At 36.5% G+C, this 27,561-nt stretch overlaps 2 protein-coding genes across 5 annotated transcripts; both read left to right on the top strand.

Moving 5' to 3' along the window:
• The first annotated feature begins 2,756 nt into the window (after positions 1–2,756).
• Positions 2,757–6,099, top strand: LOC116160432 (farnesyl pyrophosphate synthase-like). The gene is made up of 4 exons (XM_031473624.1): positions 2,757–2,899; positions 4,050–4,350; positions 5,274–5,714; positions 5,761–6,099. The coding sequence occupies exons 1-4, from the start codon at positions 2,790–2,792 to the stop codon at positions 6,094–6,096; spliced, it is 1,188 nt and encodes a 395-aa protein (XP_031329484.1). The 5' UTR covers positions 2,757–2,789; the 3' UTR covers positions 6,097–6,099.
• Positions 6,100–23,225: 17,126 nt separating this feature from the next.
• Positions 23,226–27,108, top strand: LOC116166782. 4 transcript variants are annotated; one of them, XM_031471677.1, is made up of 10 exons: positions 23,226–23,526; positions 24,023–24,139; positions 24,191–24,361; positions 24,414–24,984; positions 25,045–25,651; positions 25,706–26,166; positions 26,224–26,442; positions 26,489–26,542; positions 26,596–26,767; positions 26,813–27,108. In XM_031471677.1, exons 4-8 carry the CDS (start codon positions 24,751–24,753, stop codon positions 26,504–26,506), a joined length of 1,539 nt encoding a protein of 512 aa, XP_031327537.1. In that variant the 5' UTR covers positions 23,226–23,526; positions 24,023–24,139; positions 24,191–24,361; positions 24,414–24,750; the 3' UTR covers positions 26,507–26,542; positions 26,596–26,767; positions 26,813–27,108. The 4 variants fall into 4 exon arrangements, with proteins under 4 accessions (XP_031327537.1, XP_031341415.1, XP_031356110.1 ...); XM_031485555.1 differs by having other exon boundaries at positions 23,228–23,526; positions 26,224–26,542; XM_031500250.1 differs by having other exon boundaries at positions 23,228–23,526; positions 24,191–24,352; positions 26,224–26,542.
• The last annotated feature ends 453 nt before the right edge of the window (positions 27,109–27,561 follow it).

The following is a 27,561-nucleotide window of genomic DNA, read 5'->3' on the forward strand; positions in this document are numbered from 1 at the left end:
TTTTATACAGTAGCGAATCGCCTATTAAGGTGCCTTTAGTGCGACGGAGATTTAGGTCTAATTGGTTATTTGATCATTTGAAGAGTGGCGGGGTTTTCTGTTTAGCTAATAGGGTTTCCCGTCACGGCTTTTAGATCACGTGACCGCACTCCGCCAATTCGCCAAATCAATAAATATCCGTCGCACCAAAGGAACCTTTAGGGGTCATTCACTATTCACCCATAGTTTGTGAAATACTGATTTAGAGACCTATTCTCTAACGCGTAACGATCTCGTTGCACAGCGGTTATCGTTCGGCAACGACTTTCTCTATTCTGTGTGACATATTGATACTGAATATAACTATTGTGCAAGATCAAATCGCTACCATTACGATATCGTTTGTTAACGACAATATAAAGAATGGGCCCCTTAGTATGTAGTAAATAAATTAACGATTTTATTACAGATACATACATTCTTTATTATGCACAATCGTAGTCGTATATTCACAGGAGTCGAATTCGAGATCATCAGAATATGATAGTGTAACGGAAACGCTCCAGACATGACGTCGCCTTTGGCGCTCTAGAATTTTCTAGACGCGCGATGGTGGGGATGTTTGCAGCGTGTCTGGTAATTGCGCGAATGTTCTGGACTTACATTGCTTGCGTGTATAAATGGTTGCGGACCGAACATCGCGGCAGTTTTACTATCGAACGAGATCGAGCGCGGAAATATAAATTGCGAAGTGTGTGTGATATAAATAATCGATATAAATTGTACGGTTTTTATAGTGTTAGTTTTGTTTAATAAATATTGATATAAATCGAACCCGAATTTATAAATAACGTTACAATAGATTGCTATCCACATGTTATATGGTTAATATGTGTCCAATTTTCAACCGCCACTGGCCTTAAATGATCTGTTATTTCTCTTAATCTGACGTTTCTGGAACCACTGGAACACCTGTGGCAGTTGAACTTATAAAAACACCAATAAACCACAATAATATATATGTATATTCAAATATCGACCACATCGACAGCAAGGCCTTGCTGTTGAAACGCTCCGATGTTATATATTATTGTGTTTTATTGGCGTTTCTGTTTGACTTTTTATTAATTACGATCGCCTATGAAACTAATTGCACAATACCCTTTCGGCTATCCCACTGGATGCGTCCTCACTTTTCCCAATTTTTTAACACTGCGCATAATATGTCAGCGGCCATATTTACTCGTTCAACCAATAAATGAATCTTGCGCTAGACGGACGCACTGACCTCAATTTAAAATTGATACCTAAAACATATGGGATGCGCAGCGATTTTTTAGACAAATTGAAAATTCCTCAACGTATTCGTGAGTCTGCGGTGTAGCTTTTTTATTTCTTCCGTCTCATATTTTGTCGTTGATCAGAAAGAAACTGTAAAATAACTTGCAACTAGTTACATACAAATAAATGATTGCTCGAAAATCCAATTTACATTTTATGGAATTGTAATGCACGTATATAGACAACTAACAACAAAACAATCAGTTTAGTACCTACTCGTTTATGCCTACTGCGCATGACGCCTAATACGTTGCGCGAGGTCGTAATTTGTTTATTATTAAAACACGGTATTGTTCATCGATCTTTTATTTAGATCAGTGCACGGATGCCACCAACCTTACTCACGAATTTAAACGATCAAGGTCGCATCTGGTAACCCTTGACAAAAAATAGAGCGACCACTTAGGGAACAAATTTAAAGTAAAAAATTTTGGAGTAACCAGTCCTTTATGAAGTCACCCTCATAATACCCGAGTAACCCTACAGAAATTCAAGAACCATTAAAATCATTCCAACTTCCACAATCCCATTAAAAACGCACCTAAGTACGCCTTGGACGCACACCCTGATGATTACGAGTGTGCGGGAGTGGGTTTGGCGCAAGCATGAGGAGGTAAATTAGGTATGTACATGCTTGTTCAGTGCTACAGAACTCGGGGAACTGGGTATCTACCGCCACAAGATAGGGCAAAGAGGGGATGACCTTTGCGTCGCCTGTCTAATGAGAGACGACAAGGAGCATTCTTTCTTCCAGTGCATGAGGTGGAGCGAGAAAGCACTTGAGGCGGCAGTGGGGATTGGTTTAACGTCACAGAAATGGCAGAGAGTGAGTAGCTTCGTCATCGTGGTGTACGGTAAGTGAGAAAATGAGAATAGGGGTGGAAAGTGCCACCAGAGGAGAATGAGCACAAGCACTTATACCATAGGGTGTGCGAACACCGGGCCACCCAACACCACTCTACCTGACGTAATGTTCACGAGGTTCCGATTTGGGTATGGAACTGAACATCAGGGGAAGGGTTTAGTGGGTGGAAATCTCACACTATCTCCGCTATAAAGCCGTGCAGGGGTATCCCTGAGGATTTCCCAATCCCAAAAAAAAGCCCGATGGACGGCCACCATTTTGAAGCAGACAAGCGCAAAACACGTTCGGTTTGGTAACTGTTGGAAAAAATGTAACGTTTTGCGCTTGTCTGTTTCAAAATGGTTGGCCGTCCATCCGGGTTGTACATTAATTTCTTAATGATCTTTTTATTATCCAAATTTTATAACCAGAAGATAGCCGCTCTGATTAACGAATAAACAAGTATGGGAGATGTTTCTTTTCCTTTTAATTAATTCGTCTACATATCGGATAAGCCTAGATAACAGTTAAATTATATTTCGACGGATTATAATCCCGAGATTCTGGTACATAGTTATCTTGTGAAGGTGTGTCATCTCACAACTTAGTCGAATTCGTTTTGAAAATGTTTTCACACATGTTAAGTTTACATATAAAGAGCTTTTTGCAGAGATCGTACAGGTTTTCAAGATCAGCCTCATATTTCCAGCATACCCACGATCCAAATGTCGCAAGGTAAGCTTATTGCTATAACATTAGAGTGTAACGGATCGTATGATCCTGTGAGAAACTACAGAAAAAAATTTGGTCAAAACATTTTAAATTTCCACACAATTTCACTGTTTTCTTAAATTAAACGAAACTTGTGAATGTGGTAGAAATTTGTACACAGTTACTATTTGACTACTGAGTAACGTGTAACTGCTGCTTTATCTCTTTTGGGGGTTGTATTCCTGACCTTCATTTCTGAAACGGATTTATGCACTGTCCTTACGCTAGCTTGTTCAAGAGGATGTGACGATCTGAACCCAAACGCATTCATTAGTGGATCGTTGAAAGCAAATAATAGCGGAAAAAAACCTTTGTTTTTATGCTAGTCACCGATGTAGAAACTGTGTCATGGTGGAAATCTGTTATACGTACATAATCGGTTAATAGAGGTGTGACCGTGATACGACTCAATTTCACAGCACTTATATGCAAGGATGGAGGATTATATTCCCCTTTATGAATTATTCCACAGTTAATGTACGAATTTCTGAAGTCATTCTGCCAACCTATTACAACATATACGAATGCAATTTCAAAGTCAATCATCATCATGCCGTAAATACAGTATGTTCCTATAAAACTCTTTCATAACAGATCGTTGCGTAGGGGTACCGGGTAAACCACGTTAAAAAAACGCGCTAAATCAGTATACCACCTCACCAGTGCAGTGGTATACATCTCATGTAGTAATGTAACTCGTTCAACTTTTATAAGGGCGATATCTTAGGAATGGTGATTCTTAGAGAAAAAAGTATAATGACCATTTTTGTAGATAATTTGATGGGTCTATAATTTTTGTATGTTAGATGAAACTTGCCGTTTGCGAGAAAAATCCAAAAAATAGAAAATGTTGACTGTTGAACTTGAATAACATCTTTACCGCACATGGGATCTATGGGAACTTTTGGCAACTTATTTCTACTGGTGTACTTAAGGCCTCTACCAAAATTCAATTCCGTCGTAAAAGTGGCAATTTATGAATGCAATGGAGAACTGTTGGCAAAGATTGGATTGGGCTTTTATGTTTTAAAGAAAACATGACTGTATCATAATACTATCATTATAAATCGCAATTGCAGTATACTATTTGTGCATAACGACGTGCATGTTTCAGATCCCTTCCCAACCAAAACGTTGCTAAACCTGAAGAAATTGACATTGTATCAAAAGAGACGAGCGCATATTTTAAATCTCTACTACCAATCCTAGTGGATGACTTAACTGATGCACCAGATTTTAAAAAACATCCAGAGGTTGGAAGTGAATTCCGAAAGATGTTAGAGTACAATATACCACACGGAAAGAAAATTCCCGCCTTCTTACCGATAGCGTTTTATACATCAATCGAAGATCCCAATAAGTTAAGCGAAGAAAATATTAGATTGGCGCATATCGTGGGTTGGTGTGCGCAGATGGTAAGTATAAGATAATTGGTAATTTAGTTCTATTCCCTGTCTGCCAAGCTGTGTATTGTGTTGCGTTGGCTTGCTTGCCTTTCTTCTCTTCGTTCTGATCTGCTCTACTTTTCTCGTTGGTTTTTTTTCGTTTTGCTTTTCATTATATTTTATTTTATATGAGTCACAGCTTTCTCATTCTTTTGATGATCCCTATGTGATCATTTGAACAATTATTTAAATGTAGTTCGATAATTGTCGCCAAAAATGAACCCAGTGTTGTTTTTTTGCGGCAATTATTATTATTATTATTATTATATTATTGAATCGAAATTAAAGAGCTGTTCTTTTCTCGACAATGCATTTTCTATTTTTGAATCTTTAGTAAACGTATTTGAGATATATGCGTCAGTTACCATCATATCACTAGAAAAACAAATAGTGAATTTACAATTTATAATTATTGGTCAACTCATTAGCACCTTATAATCAGCAACTATTTCCACTTACACTGCTACAGATGATGCCGACTTGCTAATTATTCAGACCACAAAATTTTTTTTTTTCTATAAAAAATCAAAATTTCCTTCAACAAGAATATGTATCCTTCTAGGGCGTGGAGTACCAGTAAACTTTAATTTTGATGCCTAGAATTGATAGCATTTGATAAATTTTGACCTAAGTTTTCTCATTTTCATAGTGATGTGGGTTGGTCCCCTGGTTGGTCCCTTTCTGCAAAAAGCGGTCCCTGTCACGGTACATGCGCACTTTTACCCCCACCTTCCACTGACTATTCTAGCGGAAAGTATTTTCGCTGGAAAAATGGCGGACGCTGTTAAGCGCCAAACGACCGCTTCCGTGGCGCTGCGACAGCAGTGACCCGAGGAACGCGCCCATAGAATGACGATGTGCAATAAACAACACTAATGTGTACCTTATTTCAGTTGCATACTAGTTACCTACTGCTGGATGACATTCAAGACGGTTCTCAAACGCGTCGTGGATTACCCTCTTGGTATTTGGTGGAAAATGTTGGAATGCGAGCGATTACTGATGCAATGTGGATAGATAATGGAATATACACGATTCTAAAAAAATACTTCAAGAATCACCGCAACTACATCTCGCTTGTTGAATTGTTCCACAAGACGAATATAAAAGCTTATATGGGACAATGTGGAGATTTGATTTACAGCAGAGGTAGTCCAACGTATTTTCAATCGTATAACATAAACACGTATAACTACATCGTACGCTATAAATCCGGTAATCTCTTTGCACTACTCGTTAGATCTGCATTACTATTATGCGGTATAAACGATGAGGTTTTACACGAACAAGTAAACAGCCTTATGATGGAAATTGGAAGGCACTATCAATTACAGGTAAATGATTAGGTAGTGCTTTTAACATTTTTTACGAACCTTGTAGAATGATTACTTGGATTGTTATGGCCATAAAGCTGCAACGGGAAGGGATAGCAATGACATTCAAAAAGGTAGATGTACATGGTTCATAGTAAAGGCGTTAGAACGAGCATCCCCAGCACAAAAAACTGTCCTAGAACAAAATTATGGCGTGCCAGATGATAATGCTGTTTTAGTAGTTCGTTCCGTATACGACGAGCTTAATCTCCAAAATTTAGCTTTGATCCATGAAGACGAATCTGATAAGCAAATTCGATCACTAATAGATCGGCTACCCCAGAAACTACCTCATGAGTTATTTGTGAAAGTAATGCGTATTTTTTATAGAAGGAGCGGATGAATGTAAAGTGCTTAGTGGTAACATTGAATAAAGAATCTGAATATTATTCAATGGTTCTAATAAAGATTACTTAATTGCTCACTCATTTTCTCCTCCAACAGCGGTTTTTAAACTTGCTTTGGAAGCACGGAACATCTGCGGCAGTTGAACTTATAAAAAGTAAAACAAAAACACAAATAAACCACAATATTATATTAAAATATCGACAGCAGTTGAAACGCGTTCGAGATTATATTATTGTGGTTTTTACTTAATATTTAGCGCCTCTCAGGAATTTTGTGCAGGTTTTTAATACCGTCGACACGTCCACTTCACGGTGTTCTAACCACAAACCAGCGTACCTAATACTTTAAAAAAGTTGTGACAAGTCTCCGTATGCACAAATAATTTAATACCGTAAGAAAATGCATTATGCATTGCATGGAAATTAATTGTTCAATTTATTATAACCCAAGGTGGTTTTTTTTTTATTTAACCGTAAGAAAACTAATAGGGGATTAGAAATATAAAGTAACAAGCGCGGTTAGAAGTTTCATATTATTTCAGATGTAAATAAAGTAGCTTAAATAAATAATGCTTTACGTGTGTATTTTCAGGATGAGATAAATGAAGCGGGTCATTGCAATTAAAAATAAGAGCAAGGAGAGCAACCTAATGTTAATGCCAAAAATCTTGGAGTTCAGTTCAGTTCGTAATGACATTATGGCATCTCGGGGATTGATCCCGTTATGCCTTCATCGAATGTTTGTTGTTTCGTTTGAACCTGTAGTGTTTATTGCAGAAGCGTACAATCCGGCTTCTTCGCCGAGCCCCGTCTGGACCGTAGTCCCATAAAGAGAGGTGTTTGGATGTGCCATAATTAATTGACCACGGCTGATTGGATGTACTCCGTTACTTGTGGGATCCCGGTGGATGTCAGCGCCTCTTAGTGCCATGGCGAGATTGTTGCAATTCGAAGGAATTTGTTCTGCGCTACTTGCAGGTGTCGCGTCGGATGGAGGACCATACGAAAGCGACGTATGTCATCGCGGGTTTGATTACTGTTTTGTAGTGAATACAGCTTTGCGATTTCAGCGTTAACCTTGGCTACCAGGTACATAATCTGCCCCCTTTCGTGTCTCGAGAATCGGTCCAAGATATTTGACCCGTGCAATGTCGACTCCAAACAGTTAATTTGCGCCAGTGAAGGGATTCTTCTTTTGGAAAAGGAAATAGCCAAACTTTTATCGGGGTTGATGGAGATCCTTCATTTCGAGTACCACAGTTCTAGGGGATTTGCGGCTCTTTGGATGCGTCTGCTTATTGGCGTAGGATCTTCTGAACTTGCAATGATGGCGGTGTCGTCGGCGTAGCTTGCAATGATCGTGCCTTCATCGCGAGGAAGGTCTGTGGAGAAGATGTTGAGGAGCAGCGGTGAGAGGAGTGATCCCTGCGGCACGCCTGCGATAATATTCCTTGGGCCACCGTAGTGAGCCGTGCGCTGTCCCGCCCCACCGCAGTTACAGCATTTGGCTGGGCCGTCTTTCTTCCTCTTCTGGCAGGTGGAGCTAGAGTGAGGCAGCGTGGTTGGGCGTGACATCCACTGCTTGCAAGACCGAACGGTTAGTATTTGTGGAATTGGCTATTTTCTGGCTTTGTATAGATAAAGAGTTTGTATAGAGATTTAGACTTCTAAATTAAACGTAATAAATAGCGATTTATGTGTGCGTAGTCAACGATTGATGTGCCCTTATGTATACTGCGGAAGTCTGCAAACAGCTGGATACTGCATGATAAATCCCCTCTCCATTGTATGATCGCTTCATTCAGATTTTTTAAAGGCGTTAAAAGTGTCGCTTACGCATCTTACTTTATCTCACTTTAATTGTCGGTCAACGTGGACCAACTCAGAAAACAGTTGGATACTTCTGATCCAATTGTTTATTTACCATTTGTTACTGTTTGCAATAAAAGGGCTACGTAACCTCTCTTGGAAAAGTTTTTATAGTACAAATACAGGACGGAGGTTACGCTTTACAGGGAAGCTATAGATACATTATTTTATTTTACGTACAATTTCTCCACATATCTATTATTTTAAATGAGCCCCATCACATCACTAAAGAATGAGGTAAACTAAAAAAATGTTGAAGATAGATTGGTACAATAATCTGGTTGAAGGAAATGTGCGTGACGCGTATAGGGATTTTGTGAAAGAACGATACCAGTGTCAAGCACCACCCACCAACTTGTGAAAATCGACAATTTACATCGCGGTGATGAATGAAAATGTGTCGAATAAAAGCTCATTTATTATACCTTTTGATGTGTGCTTGTGTTTAATTCATTCAGAAATTACAATAAAATAAGTCCCAAATTTACAAAAGGCGAGTGGCATTAGTTGCTATTTCAGTTCCCTAAGATCCGATCTAAAATGTCTAATGCCTTGATGTGGCCGATTTAAAAAGAGATTGCACCATATGTATCACTCTTCAAAAAACAGGTTACATAACTTATTCGATAGCGGGTCTGCCAAAAATCTTTAGTAAATACGACTTCATAAATCATAAATCGGTAAACATATTGCAAATAGAACCTAACACAGAACAAGGCAGGGAACAAGGTGTGCATTTTGAGATAAGAAATGTGTGCGGGGATTTTAGACAACAGACGAGTTCGCGTATTATTTCGGTGTGTGAGTTATTTTCGCAAAATTGCAATATTTTTGCAGTCAATCTCGTAAGCGGATCCTAGGTACGCTAAATTATCGTTGAAAAAAAATTTATTAAGTAGCGATAAAGTGTTACCAGTTTTTATTTTGAGTGGAAAATTACAAACAAGAGGGTCGCAGCTGCATTATTTCAATCGGATCGTTAAGAAACTCCTTGTGATAAATTGGTGACAATGTGCGAGTTAGCTGCAACTTGCAGAATTAATTTATTTGACGTTAAAATTGGAAGTTCGCCGAATTTGTAGTAAGAAGAAGAATGATGAAATTTACGCGAGGGAACATTTTCGAATTGGAGACGCGCTCTTATAGAAACGAATTTAAATAAACTAAATTTAGATACTGATTGTGATAAACAGAGAAGATTATTTTTGGATCGTTAACAGTAACGACCGTCTAAAAGCAACTTTATCAAAGCTTTAGTGACACATTTGGGCAGCGCTTTGTGCGATAACATTTTACATGCAACGGCATGCGGCTAGGAACATCGAGATTTTATGTCTGTGCATAAGTAATTACGATCTCGAGTATTACTTTCGCGAAACTGAACCCGGTTTGTTTGGATTCGAAATACGTATGGGCAGTTTTGTTGGGCGTTAATCCTGAAGATAGTTACCGGCGAGTGTCAGATGTGTCCTACAGCAGCGATCTATTTCCACAGTGAAGCTACCTTTTCAAGGAAAGATTGTAACGTCCCGTTGTTTAGTTGAATGTTCAGTTCAGCAACTGCCTGAATGCGCTTTAGTATGTATGTGTGGAGTGTGTGGATATCATTGAAAATAAGAAAAAAATTTTAAATTATTTATCTAAGCGTATTTACGTGAATGAGACCTGTTGTATCTTTTCAAAGTAGAGTTATTTTCATAGAATTCCTCATTTGGTTAACACATTTATTTTTAATTTAACCTAGTTTGATGTGTAGCGTTATCAAGGTAGTACTCGTTTTATTTTTTTTAGTTTCATATACTACCTTGTTACTATTTCAAGCTTTGCTTTAGAGTTGATACCTGATGATTGAAAACATGGCGTGGACCGCCATTGTTTTGTGTTTACGTTAGATAAGTCATATGATTTGCTTTGATGTGCACGTGATTATACAGGCAAATTTTATGATAATATTCACTATTATTGTAAGGTGTTCACGCGGGAGTAGATGATTAGCACGGTGTTTCCCTGTATGTTTGGATTAATCATTTATTTTCATGGAAAAAGAACGTCATATAGTTGGATTCTTAGCTGTATATGTTTCTTTTTCATCTCTTACAGACCGCAGTTCTTTGCGTTTTAGCAATACCGAGACAGGGGGCCCTCTAATTAACTTTTCATCCGTGTAAAATGAGGGATGTAATTATGCCATTTATATCTTGTTTTGACTAATTTTGTTTAACCACATTTGTCTATGTTACCTAATTTTCGTTATACGGTTTGAGATATGCCCTTTTGCATTTTGTTACCGTAGTTGGTTTATTTCTTGTAATTAATAATAATAATAATATAATTTATTGCCATAGATCGTACAAAACACATATAGGCATGGTCAGGTATAAACAAGAAGTTAACAAACAATAAAATAAATGAGTACTTTACAGGAAAAAACAACATTTAAAAAAGTTAGCTATGCGGTGTCGGTATACATCGGTAAAATTCGTCCAAGTTATAAAAGGAATGTGTGATTAAAAAATAGTATAAAGAACGTTTGAAATTTCTTTTATTCTGCGCATTTTTTATACTGCCCGGCAAACTATTAAAAATTTTTAGCCCTATTATGTCAGGGGCCGTGGACGTAGATTTACATCTTGCAAAAGGTATGTAATACATATTTTTGACTCTGGTATTGTAAGAGTGGACGCCTTTATTACGGGCATACCGACACCTGTGCGCATATATATACAAGCACATCTCATATATATATACACGCAAACAAGGGTCAGTATGCCGAAGTCTTTAAAGATGGCGCGACAAGAAGTCATGCTGGTCACCTTTACCATTTCGCGCAAAACCCGTTTTTGAGCTACAAAACCTGCCTTTGCGCTTGCACAATTGCCCCACAAGCAAACACCGTAACGCAGTCGACTGCCAATTGGGGCATGGTAGACAGATATTAATTGCTTGATATCTAAAACGTTTTGAAGATGCCTAAATGCATACGACAGACAGTGTAACTTAGATGCTAATTTATCGCAGTGTGTTTTAAATCTAAAGGTGCTATCAAGATATATTCCAAGAAACTTTGAGCAAGGGGTGTCCGATGCAACGCTGTCTTTCAAACGAATATTTAGCGCACCAAGTGTTTTTTGAGGATTATGGAACTGCGTAATTACAGTCTTGTCAGTATTGAAATATAGTTCTAAATTGTTTAGGTAATTAGTGAGGTTTGTTAGCGAGGTAGTGCATTTCATATTTAAAGTTGCCTTATCGGAGTCAGATACTATTAATGAAACATCATCAGCATAAAGTACATGTTCATAAGAGATGACTTGACTAAATGCTATTAATATATAAAATGAATAACAATGGGCCAAGAATTGATCCCTGAGGGACTCTCATAGTTACTTTTGCCTTTTCGGAGACACTACTTGTGGAGTAACCAGTTGCAGTGGAACCCAAAGAGACAAACTGTTGCCTATCAAGAAGGAAAGAGGGTATCCATTGAAGGGCAATGCCCCTGATTCCGTAATCGTTCAATATATTTAATAGTTTGACATGATTTACACAGTCGAATGCCCTGCTCAAATCACAGAAGATTCCAACAGGGCATTCTCCTGACTCAATATATTGCAAAAACCTATTATAAAATTGTATTAAAGCTGTATTTGTAGATTTACCTTTTCGAAAGCCATGTTGGTTTATCGTAAGGATGTTACATTGATTCAGAAACTTTGTCGATCGATCCAAGAAAGCTATTCAAAAATTTTTGATAGGCGTTCAGATGCAGTTATGGATCGGTAATTTGCGAGGAATAATCATTCTTTTTGTAGATAGGTACCACTTTGCCAGTTTTTAACCTTTCTGGGAAATTGCCAGTCGTAAAAGATAGATTGACTAAGTGGGTTATTGGACGCACTATTAAATTGAGGCTCTTCTTGACAAGAAATACAGGAATCTCATCCGAACCCGCAGAAGATTTGTTTTTTAGTTTAGAGTTCAACATGTTAAGTAATTCATTTTCACTGAACGGATACAAGAATAGAGTACGACCACTCAGTGTTCCTTTTTGGATATTGTGGTGTGTATAAGAGCTATCAACTTTTTGATAATTTCAAGAGGGGATTCAACAAAATATTTGTTAAATTCAGAGGCAACAATAGCTGAATCTTCCACAACCCGACCATTAACTTTTAATCTAATGGTATTATTGGTACCACTTGATTTGTTGGTTAACTCGGACACGGTCTTCCACAATGTACGAGTACTATTTTCGGCATGAAATATTCTATTTTGATAATAGTTTCTCTTGGTTTGTGTAACTAAGTGCCGATGTTTGATCTTCGCATATTCATATACCTACTGAGATTAAGGTGCTGTAAGAATTCTTTAGAATAAAAAGATCTTTAAGGGCCTGACTAGATTTCAGCACTTCAGTGTTTATCCACTTCTTATCTTCATTAGATGAGCAGTATCTACGTTTTGGAAAACTTGTCTCAAAATTGTGTAGGAAGAGATCATAAAATTCATTAAATACAGGATTGAAGTCGTTCTGATTTAATATTGCAGTCCAGTCTTCGCACGTAAGGGCATTTTCAAAACGTTGAATATTACATTTGCTAAAATTTCGTTTGAATATTGTTCTATTTGTCTTACTTGTATTATGTAGTAAAAATAAATCGAGTTCGAGAAGTTCGAGTCTGTGATCAGATATGTGATTATCTAATATAATACACAGCATGTACCATTATTGACAAAATTTATGAAAATTTGGTCAATTATAGTCGACGACGTAGGCCAGTAAGTCACATAGTATTTTAAAAAAATTGTTTTTCTCCAACCACCTGAATAAGACGCTATTTTGTGACAGTGTTCGGTACGTAAAGTTGGCGTTTTCAGGATTAATCGCTATTACTATGGCAACTGTACAAAAAGTGGATACTTTTGGTCCTAGTACCAAAAAGAAATTGACCTTGAAAGTTGGCCAATTAAAAAATTACAATCACGGAGATATGTCACATTGACATCGTTTTACATTGCAGGTTGTAAGATATTTCTATACATACATATCAAATATTTTTGCATATTCAATGCAAATAATGATGTTACCTCTACGTATGTACATGTATTGAAAATGATTTACGCTCGCTATTTTTATTTAAACCATGTGTAACGTAATTTACATATTCCGTGAACGTAATTTTAATACGTATACAACCCGCCGTCGCGCGTAACGCCATCTACTTCAGACCCATTGCACTATTATCTGTCATTTTGAATTCAAAATTTGAAAAAGTTAATTGCAATTAATTTTAATTAAAAAACTGTATGGTAAGTTTTTTTTATTTCAATACAAAATATAACAATGTTAATTTTGTATGCCTACAATAGAAATGACTGAAACTGATAGCGACATGGATTATTGCACTCCGCCAGAAATTATAGAAACGGCAGAACATGCTACTTTAGATTTGCTCCCTACAAAGTCGCGAGAGGTGAGAAGTAAGAACGAATAGGTTATAAGTTAACCTAAAAACTAGAGTGGCATGACACGTGAGGACAAGAAAGCAGAAGTTCTCAAACTAGTAGTGAAATTGTGAACTGAATCTAAACTCGAATATAATTTAAAGTAAAGAGGGTTGGAGAAAAAATTTTATGTTTTATTCGTACAAAAAATGCGTTTTCGGGACTCGGAAGGTTGCTGGACTCCGCTAACGCGTCGTCCAGCAACTATCTTCCTCGTCCCGAAAACTGACATTTTTTGTACTAATGAAACAAATAACTATTTTATTCCAGTCAAGATTAAAATCACCGCAAATTATAAGGTTTATAGATCGCTTGTAAATCTTTTCCAGGACACCAATTAGGTTGTCGAAGAAAATGTTTTCGTCGCCAGAGGGAGACCTATAGCAGTTTAAGAGAATGTAATTAGTATTACTTACTGTAAATAGGGATGCACAGATCTCAAATTGTTGTTCAACACAGAAATCATTTAAGTCAAGAGATAAAGCATCCATGGACTTTTTTTTCCAAATGCCCACACCACCGCATGCACGCAGTTTTCTGCAGTAGAAATTAACTAATTCGTAACCATCTATACAGACATTTTCTAAAACATGTTCTTTTACACCTAATTCTACTAGACAAAGAAAGTGTAAGTTTTTAAAATTACATAGTTCAGATCGCAGTAGGTTCGATTTACATTCGTTAATGGTGTTCACATTAAATAATAGAAGATTAGGATTGAAGGCTACGTTTCTTGAGCACGTTCCGGATTGCGCTTGTAAAAAAACCGGCTAATTGCTACACCGCAATTGTGTGTGTTTTGCTAGGTTTGCTTGTTCTTTTTTCCCTGGCTTTTCGGTTTGGATTTGCTCCGCAGAACCAAGGCTCTTGCGTAATAAATTTTATTTTTCTTATTCCCTTCGGACGCAGAAAAATTCTATCTTTTGTTTAATTCCCTGTCCGATCGTGCCTGACGTTCCAACACATAAATGCTTCGCTTCGACCAGTAAATTTACTCATACTCGCAAAGACTCATTTTCTTGACGTGAGAATTAGCAACATCATCCTGTGCTATGCGAGTTTTGGGTAACTTTCGTTTAGTGAGCAGTAAATAGCTATCGCTTGCCTTTCCCTGATGCTGTTAGTAGGTACACGAGAGATAAAAGCGATAAATAGAGACTATCCTTTACAGGATTGACTATTTATATCATTGAGATAGATTTATATACTGGCCCGTATGAATAAAAGGGAGCGTGTGCTTATACTTGCAAAATTCAAAGTAAATACTCGTAAATGCCCCTTCATACTGGTCTGTTTAGCAGCGTCTTGTCCTGCTGCTCAGCAGCGCTGCTAAGTCGCCCAGTGTGAAGGAGCACTTACGAGAATAAAATACAATCTTACCTTTAACAAAGAAATCGCCAGCATACGAAAAGAGCTCTATTTCGATGCCTCCAGCAGTTCACTCTAAAACAAAAGAAAAGAAACAAAAATGGCAAACTCGAGCCAATCTATTCAGTAATTAAAACTTAAAACCTAAACTACTTGTATCCTGATTCACGATCAACTACGTTAACAAAGTATCGCAGCCTCTGAAGGAGAAAGCAGACCCAAATCCCCATGCGTTGTTTACTGCAGGTTATCTCAGATTGGCGTCTGCATTCCCAACTAACCTAGGCCGGGTAGGTCACGAAAAAAATACCTCCAATGAATAAGAGGGTTATTTGGAAAATAATAACAGGGGCAACGATTTAGAAGTAAATTGGTCCTCAAACAAACTAGATTGTAAAAATGTGAGAAAATCAAACTGTTACAGTGACCAGGAATTTAATAGAGACGAAAAAGGCAATTGATTAATATAACTATGTATATTACCATCTTAAAGCCGTACACGTAATTTATTCGATCATACATATGCAAAATGAAGATGATATAGGGATAATGCAGCGAAAGTTGGACGATTTTAGCGTATGAACACGGCAACTTAATTAGCGCCCATTGCTATGTGAACAACAAACTTGTTTACTTCAATCTGCGGCGCAGAATAATATTTTTTTTATGTGCTTAGTCTTGTATCAGTACCATAAAAAATCGTGTAGGAGGAAAATTCCTCCCTCAACTGAATGGGACGAGTAATACAGGAAATTCGTTAACGCCGCCCCAACTGCCAACAGCAGGTGTCCGTGAATTATTTTCAGTTTGCTCTCACTTTCGTTCATGACATTCTAGTATATGTTGTAGATATCTTCACTATATCAACCACATACGTAAACAAGCACTACAATCAGTTCCCAGAAACGTTAGCGTTGTGCTTTTGAAAAATTAATAATTTTCCAAGTTTCAGAAGAATTAGGTTATGGAACGCTTTGTCATGATAACATTTGAGTGGATTGTTACTAAGTACACATCCCCATACAATTTTTCCGCGTTGTAACCCTAAAGCATTTAATACTTCCCCTCAAACTAAATAAGCGATAGAATATTTAGAACCTGTTCCTCTTGGGTAAAATAATAAAGATTCCCGAAGGAGCAAAAAGCTTATTCTAAATTTATGCAAACGCGGCTTTACGCGTAAAACAAGGAAAATCGTTTTTTCGTATATCGATTACAGTAGGGTTTACATTAAGACCTCGCACATTTTCGTCTTATATATTCAGAGCCGCTTTTAGCATTGATTAAAACATTACACTGTGTTAGTCAATGCCGTCAGATATTTTAGGCATTTTAGATTGAATTTTAAGTAACGTAAATGTTAGCTACTCCGCCTGAAGCCATATTTTATTTAAGCTCTAAACTAAACACGACCACACATACAAAATGTATATTGAATGAGACTTTATTCAAGAAAAATGAAAAAATTACGCACGTTCGCTGTGATGTAAAATGTTGCGCTCACGGTGCCGGCTGATGGTAAACGCTAGTATCTTTCTTTCAGAAAATTTTGTCTATTTTCGATACTTTTATAGTGGTAACTGTTGGTGCTATCAAAAAAGTAACGTAGGCATCATGAGCTCTCTTTGTGGCAAACTTTTTTAAAAAATAATCTTTACTGTTCCGTTGACATTTATATCATGAACAATATTATGTTATCAAAAATCTCTAAACCTTCCCCATATAGTTTTATTCGTTGAAGTTTTTAAAAATAACAGCGACTATAGTTTCGGCATACTACCATCATCAGGCGACTAGAAGTGTATCACAATATAGCAAATTTGAAAACATTAAGAGCTAGTACTTACTGTGTAAATTAACAGGAAAACGGTAAATTACAAACGTTGAAGACGGATAAGACGAACATGTTGTTTTTTAATTATTAACTGGCCGAAGCCAAGTGAAGAACCTGAAGGGTGGTTAAGGGAATGACTCCGATTTAAACAATTGCTTTAACATCTTAAACACCTTACATAAAAACTTAAAATTTACCCTTGAATTAGAGTCACACAAAACCCTCAACTTTTTAGATCTCTCAATTGAACATCTAGGACAAAAACTCGATATTGGAATTTATAGAAAACCCACCACCACCAGTAATATAATCCACTTCACCTCCTTTCATCCTCTCCAACATAAACTTGCAGCATTCAGATTCTATTTTCACAGACTTTTTAATTTACCTTTAAACCAAGCCAAATACAACGCAGAACTCCAGATTATTTACCAATTAGCCGCCCAAAATGATTACCCGTTAAAATTGATTCAAAATCTCCAATTCAAACTCCTTCATAAATCCGAGATCCACAATACCACCAGTTTATCCCTCTTACAAGTAGATACTCCAACCACATATCAAGTATTGCCTTATATCGGAGAATTTTCTCATAGTTTTCAAAACACTTTTCGAAAGTACAACATCCGCATAATCTTTACAGCCAACAGCAATCTAAATTCAGTTCTTTCACACACAAAAGACCAAATCCCTCTAATAGACAAATCCGGCATTTACAAACTTAATTGCCCCACCTGCAAATCTTCCTACATTGGCCAAACAGGGAGAAAATTTTCTACTAGGTTTCAAGAACATCTTCAATGTATTAAAAACAATAATTCCTCCTCAATAAAATCCTCTTTCGCTTCACACATCCTAGAAACGGGCCACTCCTTCAATCCGAACACCGATTTCGAAATTCTGCATATATGTAATAAAGGTATAAGATTGAACTTTCTGGAATTGAAAGAAATTTACCACCAAGTTAAAAAGAACCCGCACCTCTCTCTTAACGAAGTTCTCGGCTTTAATAATAATCTTCTGTTTTTACAATAATTTCAGTTCACCCTATACATCTTTTCAAAATTTATCGATATGTCAGTTTCCTCTTATACCGAATTGTCAATCATTTCGAGACATGCCGTCTGCATGATCTCGAATTTAAACTTTACTTAAATAATTTAAATATGTAGTCATCTTAATAGTTTCAATACTTTTATAAGTTTATTTTTTCCCCCCCGTTCTTTTGAAATGTGTAAGTACCTTTTAGATAAGTTATTTTTTAAATCTAAAACTTTGTTCATTTTTAGGTTAACCCAAATTTCAACTTTAATGTAAAAATTCAACCCCCCGGTTGGTTGTCTTAACAAGGCTTGATAATTAATTCGTCTTGAAACTTAGGACAACCTTTCCGTTTTAACCACCCTTCAGGTTCTTCACTTGGCTTCGGCCAGTTTATAATTAAAAAAACAACATGTTCGTCTTATCCGTCTTCAACGTTTGTAATTTACCGTTTTCCTGTTAACTTTCACAGTAAGTACTAGCTCTTAATGTTTTCAAATTTGCTATATTGTGATACACTTCTAGTCGCCTGATGATGGCAGTACGCCGAAACTATAGTCGCTGTTATTTTTAAAAACTTCAACGAATAAAACTATATGGGGAAGGTTTAGAGATTTTTGATAACATAATATATTTCAACCCCCATTTCGAGGAACGATGGATCCAACTCAAAAAAAAAAAAAAAAAAATCATGAACAAATTAATCTTCACTAGCAAGAAAAAGAAAACCATCTAACATAACATTGGAATTTAAAAGAAAAACACAAGCAAAAAAAACAAAATAACAAAATCAATCTAATCTTCAGCTGTACTCCATACGAAAGAAAGCAAAACTTTAAATGGTCAAATAAAAATTTGTTGCTATGGGAAAGAAAGAATTTAATTTGTTGGAGTTTGGGTCACCCAAAGTTGCGGGTATACCAGTAATATATGAACAAGTCGCTGCAGCGAGGCCCAGTGTGGCCAATATTCAGGTGTCAGATTCGGAGCTGACCGTAACTAAGCATCTGTCTAAGTGTGTCACGGCTGCAATAGAGGCGGAAAGTGCAGAATCTGGCATGGTTAAAAGCAGGTGGCTGTAAAAAATTCCAATAAACTTCTCACCATTTATTAAAATTTCAAATTTATGTGGGCGATACCTCCCACATGCAAAGAACCTATTTTATTTTTTAAAGCACCAAAAATTGTAAATGTAGCGTATTAAATATTGAGAAGTGACGATTTGTTCCCGTTCCCTTTGACTATATTAAGTGCGAGACCTAAAAAATTGCTATAGCGTATAACTATCGATTGCTATTTATACAAAATTAATTGATATGCGAAACGCACACTAAAGAGGCATATTTGAAAGAACTGTGTTCGCGTATGTGCACTAATCATGTTATTTGTTGGTTGTCAAACTTAATATTGCATCACGTACTAGTACATGAACAAGATGCTACATGTGCGTATATATTTTCTGTCGGTGTGGGTATTTATCTACTTATAAACTTTGATGTTTGTTATTCTCGCTGCGAGCGAAGTTTTATTTACGGTTGGAGCTGACTTTTTATTTTCTTCGGTATATTGCTCGCTTAGATTTGAGAGACAAAGACATTTTTTAGTATTTACCTTCTTTGCTCGGTTTAGCTATTCGCAATAAAGGTCACCCAATAGGAAGCGAATGCTGTATGTGTTATTCTTGGATTAAGTTCAATAACGTTTAATGTAATAATGTAATGGTAATCCCCGCTTAATAAGATTTTGCCCCCATTTGCATATTAATTAAGTTATTTATTTGTTCTCTATTTGCTCTCATCTTATTGCATCTCCTAAATCTTTTTTAAGTCAATGAAATCTAATCAGTTTCATACTTTATTGCAAATTTCCCGATAAGTTGTGGCTATTGCATTGCCTACAACTCCTTTATACAAGTTTTATGTGGAGCTTTAGTTTCTGTACATAATCGGACGTTAAAAGTTATTTATTATATAAGGCGATATAGGGATATTTTAACTTTCACGAAATAGTTTCCCTTTATCGTCGTGTATAATAAAAAACTTTATTTTATAGTAGAGGTCATATAAATCATTGTAAACCTTCTGACAATTCTGAATTTAATTTAGACGTCGAAAATAGCAAGCTTGGGTTTTGCCGTCGCGGTCGTTTTCATAGTTAATGTTCTGACCGTCATTTTATATCGTGATCCGCGTCCCATTTGAAATAAGAATGACAGATGTCATTAAAATGCAGAATTATCTGTTTCATTTTATCTACCCTTGCCGTTAAAGAGCGGCATAGCCTACTCATTGAAACTTATTAAAATGCCAATTTAACATCTGTCAAAAAAAAGGTTATTTTATTTCGAGAAAGGATTCAGAACTTTGGCCCTCGGTAACAAAGGGAGATAAAGTTAGGGGTCATTTAAGCCTTCGGGTAGGATAGTAAGGATCTCAGGCACACAGGAGGTAGACAAAAAGAACTTCAAGGTAACCCAATAACTTCAAAAACTAGGTTCTTTAATAAAATGTAAATGATTGTGACCATTATAATAATACTTTTACAATTCCAAGGAAGCTCTGGAGAGTTCTCAAGAAGCTTTTCCTGGAAAAAATTATTATGTCAGAGGAAGGATGTACTCTTGACTCATAAAAGTTACCTAGTAGTATCATACGCCGACGACATCGCGAGTTTACGTGAATTCGTACCATCTGCCAACGCGGCGGCAAATGTGTTGGCTAAATGTCATCAATATTACGTACCTTGAATATGAGTATTTGTAAAACGTATAGTACGGATACCAAACAGTATAGTCACTGTATACAGTGTGATTTTAATCTAAGTTGTTCACGCCGTACCACACACTGCATGCGAAACGAAACGACATATTTGAAATCTCCCCCAACTATCTTGAAATGCGAACTCAGTTCAGTCACGATGCAATGTATGCCATGATGCTCTAGTGACAAGGATATCCGGTTCGCACCCAGGTAGCTTGGGTTCGATTCTTGGTATTAAAAATTATTTTGTTCACAAAAATGCGTAATAGTATACCCAATGCAGCAGGGTTGGACTTTAGCTTATTTGCAGGTTTAAGAATTTCTTCATACATTTGTATGAAAACCAAACTTATAACAAAATTATTAATGAAGCTAGATATACGCAGTATATGGTACGGCGTGGACTATTTAAACAAACGTGACAGTGTGACCACAATGAATTTCCAGTAAGATACCGAACGCAGAACATTAAAAAGGTCAATGGTATCGGCGATTGTTATAATGGGTTGAAGTCATGCATAATTCATATATTGTCCTTTTATTGCAAGATTTTGGAACTGCTATCTATTAGAGAAGTATTACGCAATGCCAAAACAAAGTGTGAAAAAATCACCACCCTTACATTTAGTACCAAGAGGCACAAGACAGAAATATAATTCATCAATGATCATAATACTTGGGGAACGTACCATACGATAGAGAGTCTCAGCTGTTGTTTACTCTGAGGTTTCGTGTACTTTATCTGTGTCGGGCGTGGAGTAGTAGTAGTAAGAAGTACAAAAAATGAAAAAACGTTTTCGCCTTAAGGCGAGCAACTTTAGCGCATTTTCCATGAATAAATCAGTACTTCCTGAAAGGTCTTATACCGGACTATTTATGTGTGCAAAGGAAAATAAGTTATGGCATACATATTCTTATAAATCAGGCGTACACATGTTTAAAACATTTGATATGTTTGCCTTTACTACAAGAATCTGTGGTTAAAATTTCAAAAAATATATCTTTAAATAAAAAAGTTGATATTGCGCAGTGCGCATGTCTTATTTTTACAGCATGCGATATGTTTGTCTTTACTAGAATCATTTATGGTTAAAATCTCAAAGAAATACTTCCATGAATAACCAAGTTGACATTGTGTGGTTTGCGCATGCGCACATCTGATTTTTACAATATGCGATATGATTGTCTTTACTAGAAGCATCTGTGGTTAAAATTTAAAAAAAATCTATAAATTAGAACTGCCGAATTATTAGCTACCGAATGCAAAAAGAACGAACCTTGTATCATGAAAACTGTAGGAGTAAAGGCCTCGGACGAATGGCCGGAGAAAGTGACCATAATAGCGCCTCCCAACATGCCCTAAAAACTACGACTTATTAGTTAATATGTCATTAAATATATTGCCATTGGATATTTACTGCGTACACCACTTTCTCAAGTACGAGTTTTTATCGGAATAACTGACAGTTAAGTCATTAAACACTTAAGATTGCTAATATCAACCGGTTTTACAAATTACGTCTTATTAAACCGCTAATCGGGGAATTAATTATACACACGGTACATTTCTACGAGCATGTATGCACTTAACCTAAAAAACAATTCAAGGGCGACAGTACTAAACATCCGTTCGATATCGTTTGATATGTGGACGACAGCTTTGTGATATTCAGAGGTAAAAATTCTCAACTAGACACTTTTTCAGGATCATAAACGGCCCCCCACGTCGGACCAAGTCACTCCCTTCGATTCCTGCCACCCCTTATCTCAGAAAGGAATTCCTTTAGAAATTTTTTCCATAGGCCCCTTACTTTAGATCTTACTGAACATAATAATTACTCGAAGGACGTGAACATCGTTTTTTATATTACTTCAGCTAACAAATATGCGGTGCATATCACCTGCTCTTTATCTGCATTCTATCTGTACTTATACCTGGCGGCGAATTTCCGAACCCCATCCTTATTCAGCGCACCTCTTCGCCGAATAAAGCCGAACACCCACAAACTCGCATCCTTTACGTACCTATGCCCGTTTCCCAACTCGATTGAGCGCGCCTTGCTGAATTAGATGGGGTTTCGGAACTCAAATAACCTGAGTCGTCATTTGGTGACGTGACTTATTTTTCTTGGGATTGTGCACTGAGTACCTATATGTACCATACCATACGCGAATAACATACTTCATACAAGTTGTTCATCAAATATTAATCATTGTGAGAAATCAGTATGTAAAATAAATATGAACAATTAATCAGTACGGATTAGTTATAGAATTTAACAGGCAAATCTTTTTAAATGAAATTAATGTTTAATTGAAACTATTCTGATCTCCACTGTACTCATTTGAGTCTTAATCACACAATTTTTAAACTAAATTCCTGGATCTGCGGTCGCAATCAAATACCATATCTCAACCAAGTTCAGCACCGATTCTGAATTGAGTTGGGAAACGTGAAATAATGATTTCGGCTCTATTCAGCAAAGCGGTGTGCTGAATAAGGATCGGGTTCAGAAATAAGCCCCCGGGACAGCATACTCGACCAATCGCTTTATCATTCGATGCAGACGCCGAAGAAATGTTTTTTCCTATGATTTATTTCGGCCAACCTAAGGCTGCGTTCTTGGCCCTCGGCGGTAAAAATTGTAATTAATCTGAAAAATAACTATTTTTAAAATAATAGATGGCGTTGGCGAGGAGAATTATATTTATTTTGTTAATGATTCATTGATGTACCTAATTAGCTTTCTAATACGTAATGAATTACCCTCTGGGCACACATTTATCCGACCTTGCATTTTGAATGGCATTTTTGTTTCATTCGCAGATTCACTGTGCAGTGTGAGTGGTGTATTGTAATTTGTGTACCTACCTAATAATTTTTTGAATACGTTCGGAACATTATTACTTAATTTTTTATTGTAACCACCAATTATGGGTAAAGGACGTCTTTCTTACAAATTTAATAAAAGAAACAAGAAATCTAAGGCAAGAAAGCGAGAATGGCAAAACAGAAACAAACTTAAAGAAGAAAAAAGAGAGGAGTATAGGTGAGATCATTGGTTTTCTTTAGTGATATGAAACCATATTCACAATGAGGTTCATTGTAAGTACTGGTTTGTATCTCTAACTATGGTCATTGATTATATACGTTTACTTATATACTTCGTAGTATATAATCAATGCTATGGTAGTATTGAGGAAAGAAGTCGTTTACGTCATAACACATTTTATCAAGTTATTACAACCCAGAATCATTACTTCTTTGTTGGATTGAAAGCATAAGACAGAGATACACAATACTTACTCTGCTTCGTGAACTTCATGGGTGACGTATTCGAATTCTTTCTTGAATGCTAGACTATATACTACAACGAATATTATGCCGAAGAAAAAAGGAGATAGTAGTTAGTTCTATCTTCGGTTATTCCACAGAGTAAAGTGCGTGCTTTGTAATGCGTACTTTTTTCTTTGAATGTGGAATGTCAGCTGTTGAATTTAGAGGTTAGGTTATGTTATGAAAGCAAAATTACTTTTTGTTTTTAGGGAAAATGTTCATCATGATCACAACTATTTTCATAAGGATGTGAACTCAAGAATTTCAATTGAGCCTCCCAATCCGGTTGCAAATCCTACATCACATGATATTGATGTACAGTCAAAGTAAGAACGTTTTTCCGGAATTGTATAATTTCACTAAATTTTTTTATTTAGAAGTGTGGCCCTTGATCATGATTATGATGGTAATGGGTTAGGAAATAAGTCGCCACAAGATTTGTCGTTGGAAGCAACACCAGGTACTGAGACAATTCAAGCTCACCCAGAATCTGACTCGCTAGAGGTGCTTCATGAATTCTCATTTATAGATAAAGAAGAGTATGATGAGTAATATTTTAAACTACGATAAGAGCTAGATCTAATCAAATTTCTGTTTTAGTGTTTTGTTGCATGAAATGGAGGTCGAGATTCATCCTAAACCTTCTATAATAACAGGACATAGAATTGTTGATTTGCAACACGTTTTAAATTAGGCATTGCATTTACAAGTTGACCATTCAAAGAAATGTACCGGAGGTCAATTGGAACCGATACTAGAAGAGAGAAACGGCTTGGTTAGCACAATAACCTTTAAATGCAATTATTGCGGTTTTGAAATAAAGCGGTGCACACATCCTGGAAGAAATTACGCAGTTCAAAACATTAATACGGCAGCTGTGTGGTCAACCATTTCTGCTGGAAATACTTTCAGTAACTTGCAGGAACGTCTAGCAATTATGAATATTCCTCCATTGACCTATAGTATGTTCCAAAAAATTGAATGCTTTTTAAGCAAAGAGTGGGAAGATCGTCTGTGGATTTCTATTGAAAAAGCAGGCATAGAGGAGTATGATATAGCTATTTCAAAAGGACAAGTGGACGAAAATGGTTTGGCATGGGTTGTCGTGTACACAGATTGCGGCTGGAGTCAACGGTCTTATGGGCATAGTTACAATGCTTCGTCAGGAGTCGTAAGTAAAAAACACTATGTACCGTATTTTATTTCTATGTAAACCGTTTGTCATTTATAGGCTGTAATAATTGGGAAAGCAACTGGTAAAATTTTATTCTTGGGCGTGAGAAATAAATATTGCTCAGTATGTGCAAGAGCTAAGAAGGAAGATGAAATTAAAGAACACATCTGTTACAAAAACTGGACGGCATCATCGGGGGCGATGGAATCTGATATTATTGTCGAAGGGTTCAATCACAGCATTTCTATGCACAAAATTAAATATTTAAAGTTTATAGCAGATGGTGATTCGTCCGTTTTTGCTAAAATAAAACAAAAAGTTACGTATGGCAATGAAGTAGAAAAAATACATTGCAGTAATCATGCTGTGAAAAATTACGGGAAGGCTTTGTATAAAATAAAAAACGATACTGCCATAGCATTGCAAGCTAGAAAGTTCTTAACAGTGAAAAACATCAAGGCTCTTCAAGAAATTGCCATGAAGGTTTTATATGAAAATGCTCATGGTCTCGTCGAAGATTTAAAAACAGACCTTATGAATGGACCAAAACATGTATATGGGGATCACTCCTCTTGCAAGGAAAGCTACTGCGAAACTCGAGGATGTGTGGAAAACAGTAAAGTCGTTGACTTAAAAAATACTGGCGTCTATCATCACATATATGGTAAGTGTGATCTCATTCTAAATTACATACCTATACCTAATTTTATTTTGGAAGGTGCCTTGGATCGTCTAGTCGCTAAAGGACATCAATTAATCGACAATGAAACCAATAATAGAGCAGAGCTTTATATGTCGATTTTATGCAAATTTAATGCTGGAAAACGATTAAATTTAAATCAAAGAGGATCGTTTGAGACAAGAGCTAATCTGTCCGGGTTAAGGTACAATAATGGGATTGGTTGGCAGGAGGAAAGTTGGAAAGCCATAACGAGTAGCAGTCCAGGAGAACATTTCAAAAACCATATAGGGCGGTTGAAGCACCAGGAAGCAAACCGAAAAGTACGACAACAGAATGCTGGACCAGTCAAGCGCAAACTTAAATTGGACTTGCCACTACTTAAATGTAGAAAAACAGAAACACAATCTGCAATAGATTATGGAGCAAATGCCACTCAACATCAAAAAAATGAGGAAGAAGTTAATTCCGAAAAATTGAGAATTTTAAGAAGCCTACAGGTTTGTTTATTTTATATTTCTGGGTCTATACTTTTTATTCTTGTGGCTGTAACTTAGGTGTCCCAAGAAGACATAGCTGAAATTGAAAAAAATACAAGGGGGCAATGGGACAATAATAGATATGTCATGGAACGGAGAAGGCGTCTCACTGCATCAAATTTTGGCGAAGTATGTAAAAGAAGGTTTAACAAGGAACCACATAATCTAGTGGCACGGATTCTACATCCCAAGAACTTTTACAGTGAGGCCGTGAACTATGGGAAAATGCAAGAAAAAGTTGTTATTCAAAAATTTGCTTCTGCCAAAAATGTTAAAATTGTAGATAGTGGATTATTTATAGATGAACTACACCCATACCTGGGTGCTTCTCCTGATGGTATGCTAACCTTGTATATTTTAATGTAATTATTATACATGGTTATCCCTCAGGTTTGCTAGGAGAGGATTCAATCGTGGAGGTGAAATGTCAGTATAAACTGCAAAAGATAAGAAAACATTATTAGAAGCAGCCCAGTCATCAAAAAGTTATCCAAGCTTTTGTCTTCAATTGAATGATGCAGGAAAATTACAACTCAAACGCAATCATAATTATTATTATCAGGTGAATATTATAACCTATTATTTTGTTATTTACACAATGTTTCAGATACAGGGACAATTAAACATATCTAGGAAAAGTTTATGTTTTTTTATTGTCTATGTGAATGATGAACAACCATTACATATTGAAATCATTCAAAAAGATGAGGTGTTTTGGAATGATGTGATGCTGCCGAACTTGACTACCTTTTATTTAGATTGGATGTTGCCTGAAATAGTTAACAAGTTATGATTACATTCTGTCTATATTAACTATTACCTATTATAATAACAGTTCTTACAAAGTCATTATTTATTGCATAACCATGCTTGTACATAAAGTTAACAATAAACTTTCTAGTCATTTTACATAGTTCCAATTTTTGTACACAGTAAGAGACAACATTTTGTATTGTTCCAATAGTGCTGGAATCTGGTACACATCGTCTTGCAACCTCTACACTGATCCTCCGGAAGCCGTTTCTTTGCTGCAAACGACTGCCGGCTTCTCTTGGAGATCAAGGTTCTCCATGCCCTGTTGATGGCGCTCATAGATAATCCATCTGATACTATAGTTACGCATTTTTCAAAGTCGGGCCAATGAAGTTCTTGTAGCATGGATACTTTGTACGGGTAGAAATGCAACTTTTCCTCGCTATTTTCTCACAGGTGCCATATGACGGTTTTTGCGGGCTTTGTTCAAGATGAGCAAACACATCTAAATACTACTGCCTCGTTAGCTACTGTTGGGCGACCAGGAGATTTTCTCGAAGCAACACTTCCTTATCGTCAAATCGGTTAACTAACAATGAGTGT

The sequence above is a fragment of the Photinus pyralis genome, unplaced genomic scaffold (genome assembly GCF_008802855.1).
Source record: "Photinus pyralis isolate 1611_PpyrPB1 unplaced genomic scaffold, Ppyr1.3 Ppyr1.4_LG1, whole genome shotgun sequence".
Classification (NCBI taxonomy): domain Eukaryota; kingdom Metazoa; phylum Arthropoda; class Insecta; order Coleoptera; family Lampyridae; genus Photinus; species Photinus pyralis.

Bases quoted from the DNA above. Each gene is read 5' to 3' on its own strand.
- LOC116166782 (XM_031485555.1), top strand. From the start codon at position 24,751: ATGAATATTCCTCCATTGACCTATAGTATGTTCCAAAAAATTGAATGC. The intron at 25,652-25,705 runs GTAAGTGTGATC...TTATTTTGGAAG, and splicing joins CGTCTATCATCACATATATG to GTGCCTTGGATCGTCTAGTC. The intron at 26,543-26,595 runs GTATGCTAACCT...GTTATCCCTCAG, and splicing joins CCTGGGTGCTTCTCCTGATG to GTTTGCTAGGAGAGGATTCA.
- LOC116160432 (XM_031473624.1), top strand. From the start codon at position 2,790: ATGTTTTCACACATGTTAAGTTTACATATAAAGAGCTTTTTGCAGAGA. The intron at 2,900-4,049 runs GTAAGCTTATTG...TGCATGTTTCAG, and splicing joins CACGATCCAAATGTCGCAAG to ATCCCTTCCCAACCAAAACG. The intron at 5,715-5,760 runs GTAAATGATTAG...CGAACCTTGTAG, and splicing joins GAAGGCACTATCAATTACAG to AATGATTACTTGGATTGTTA.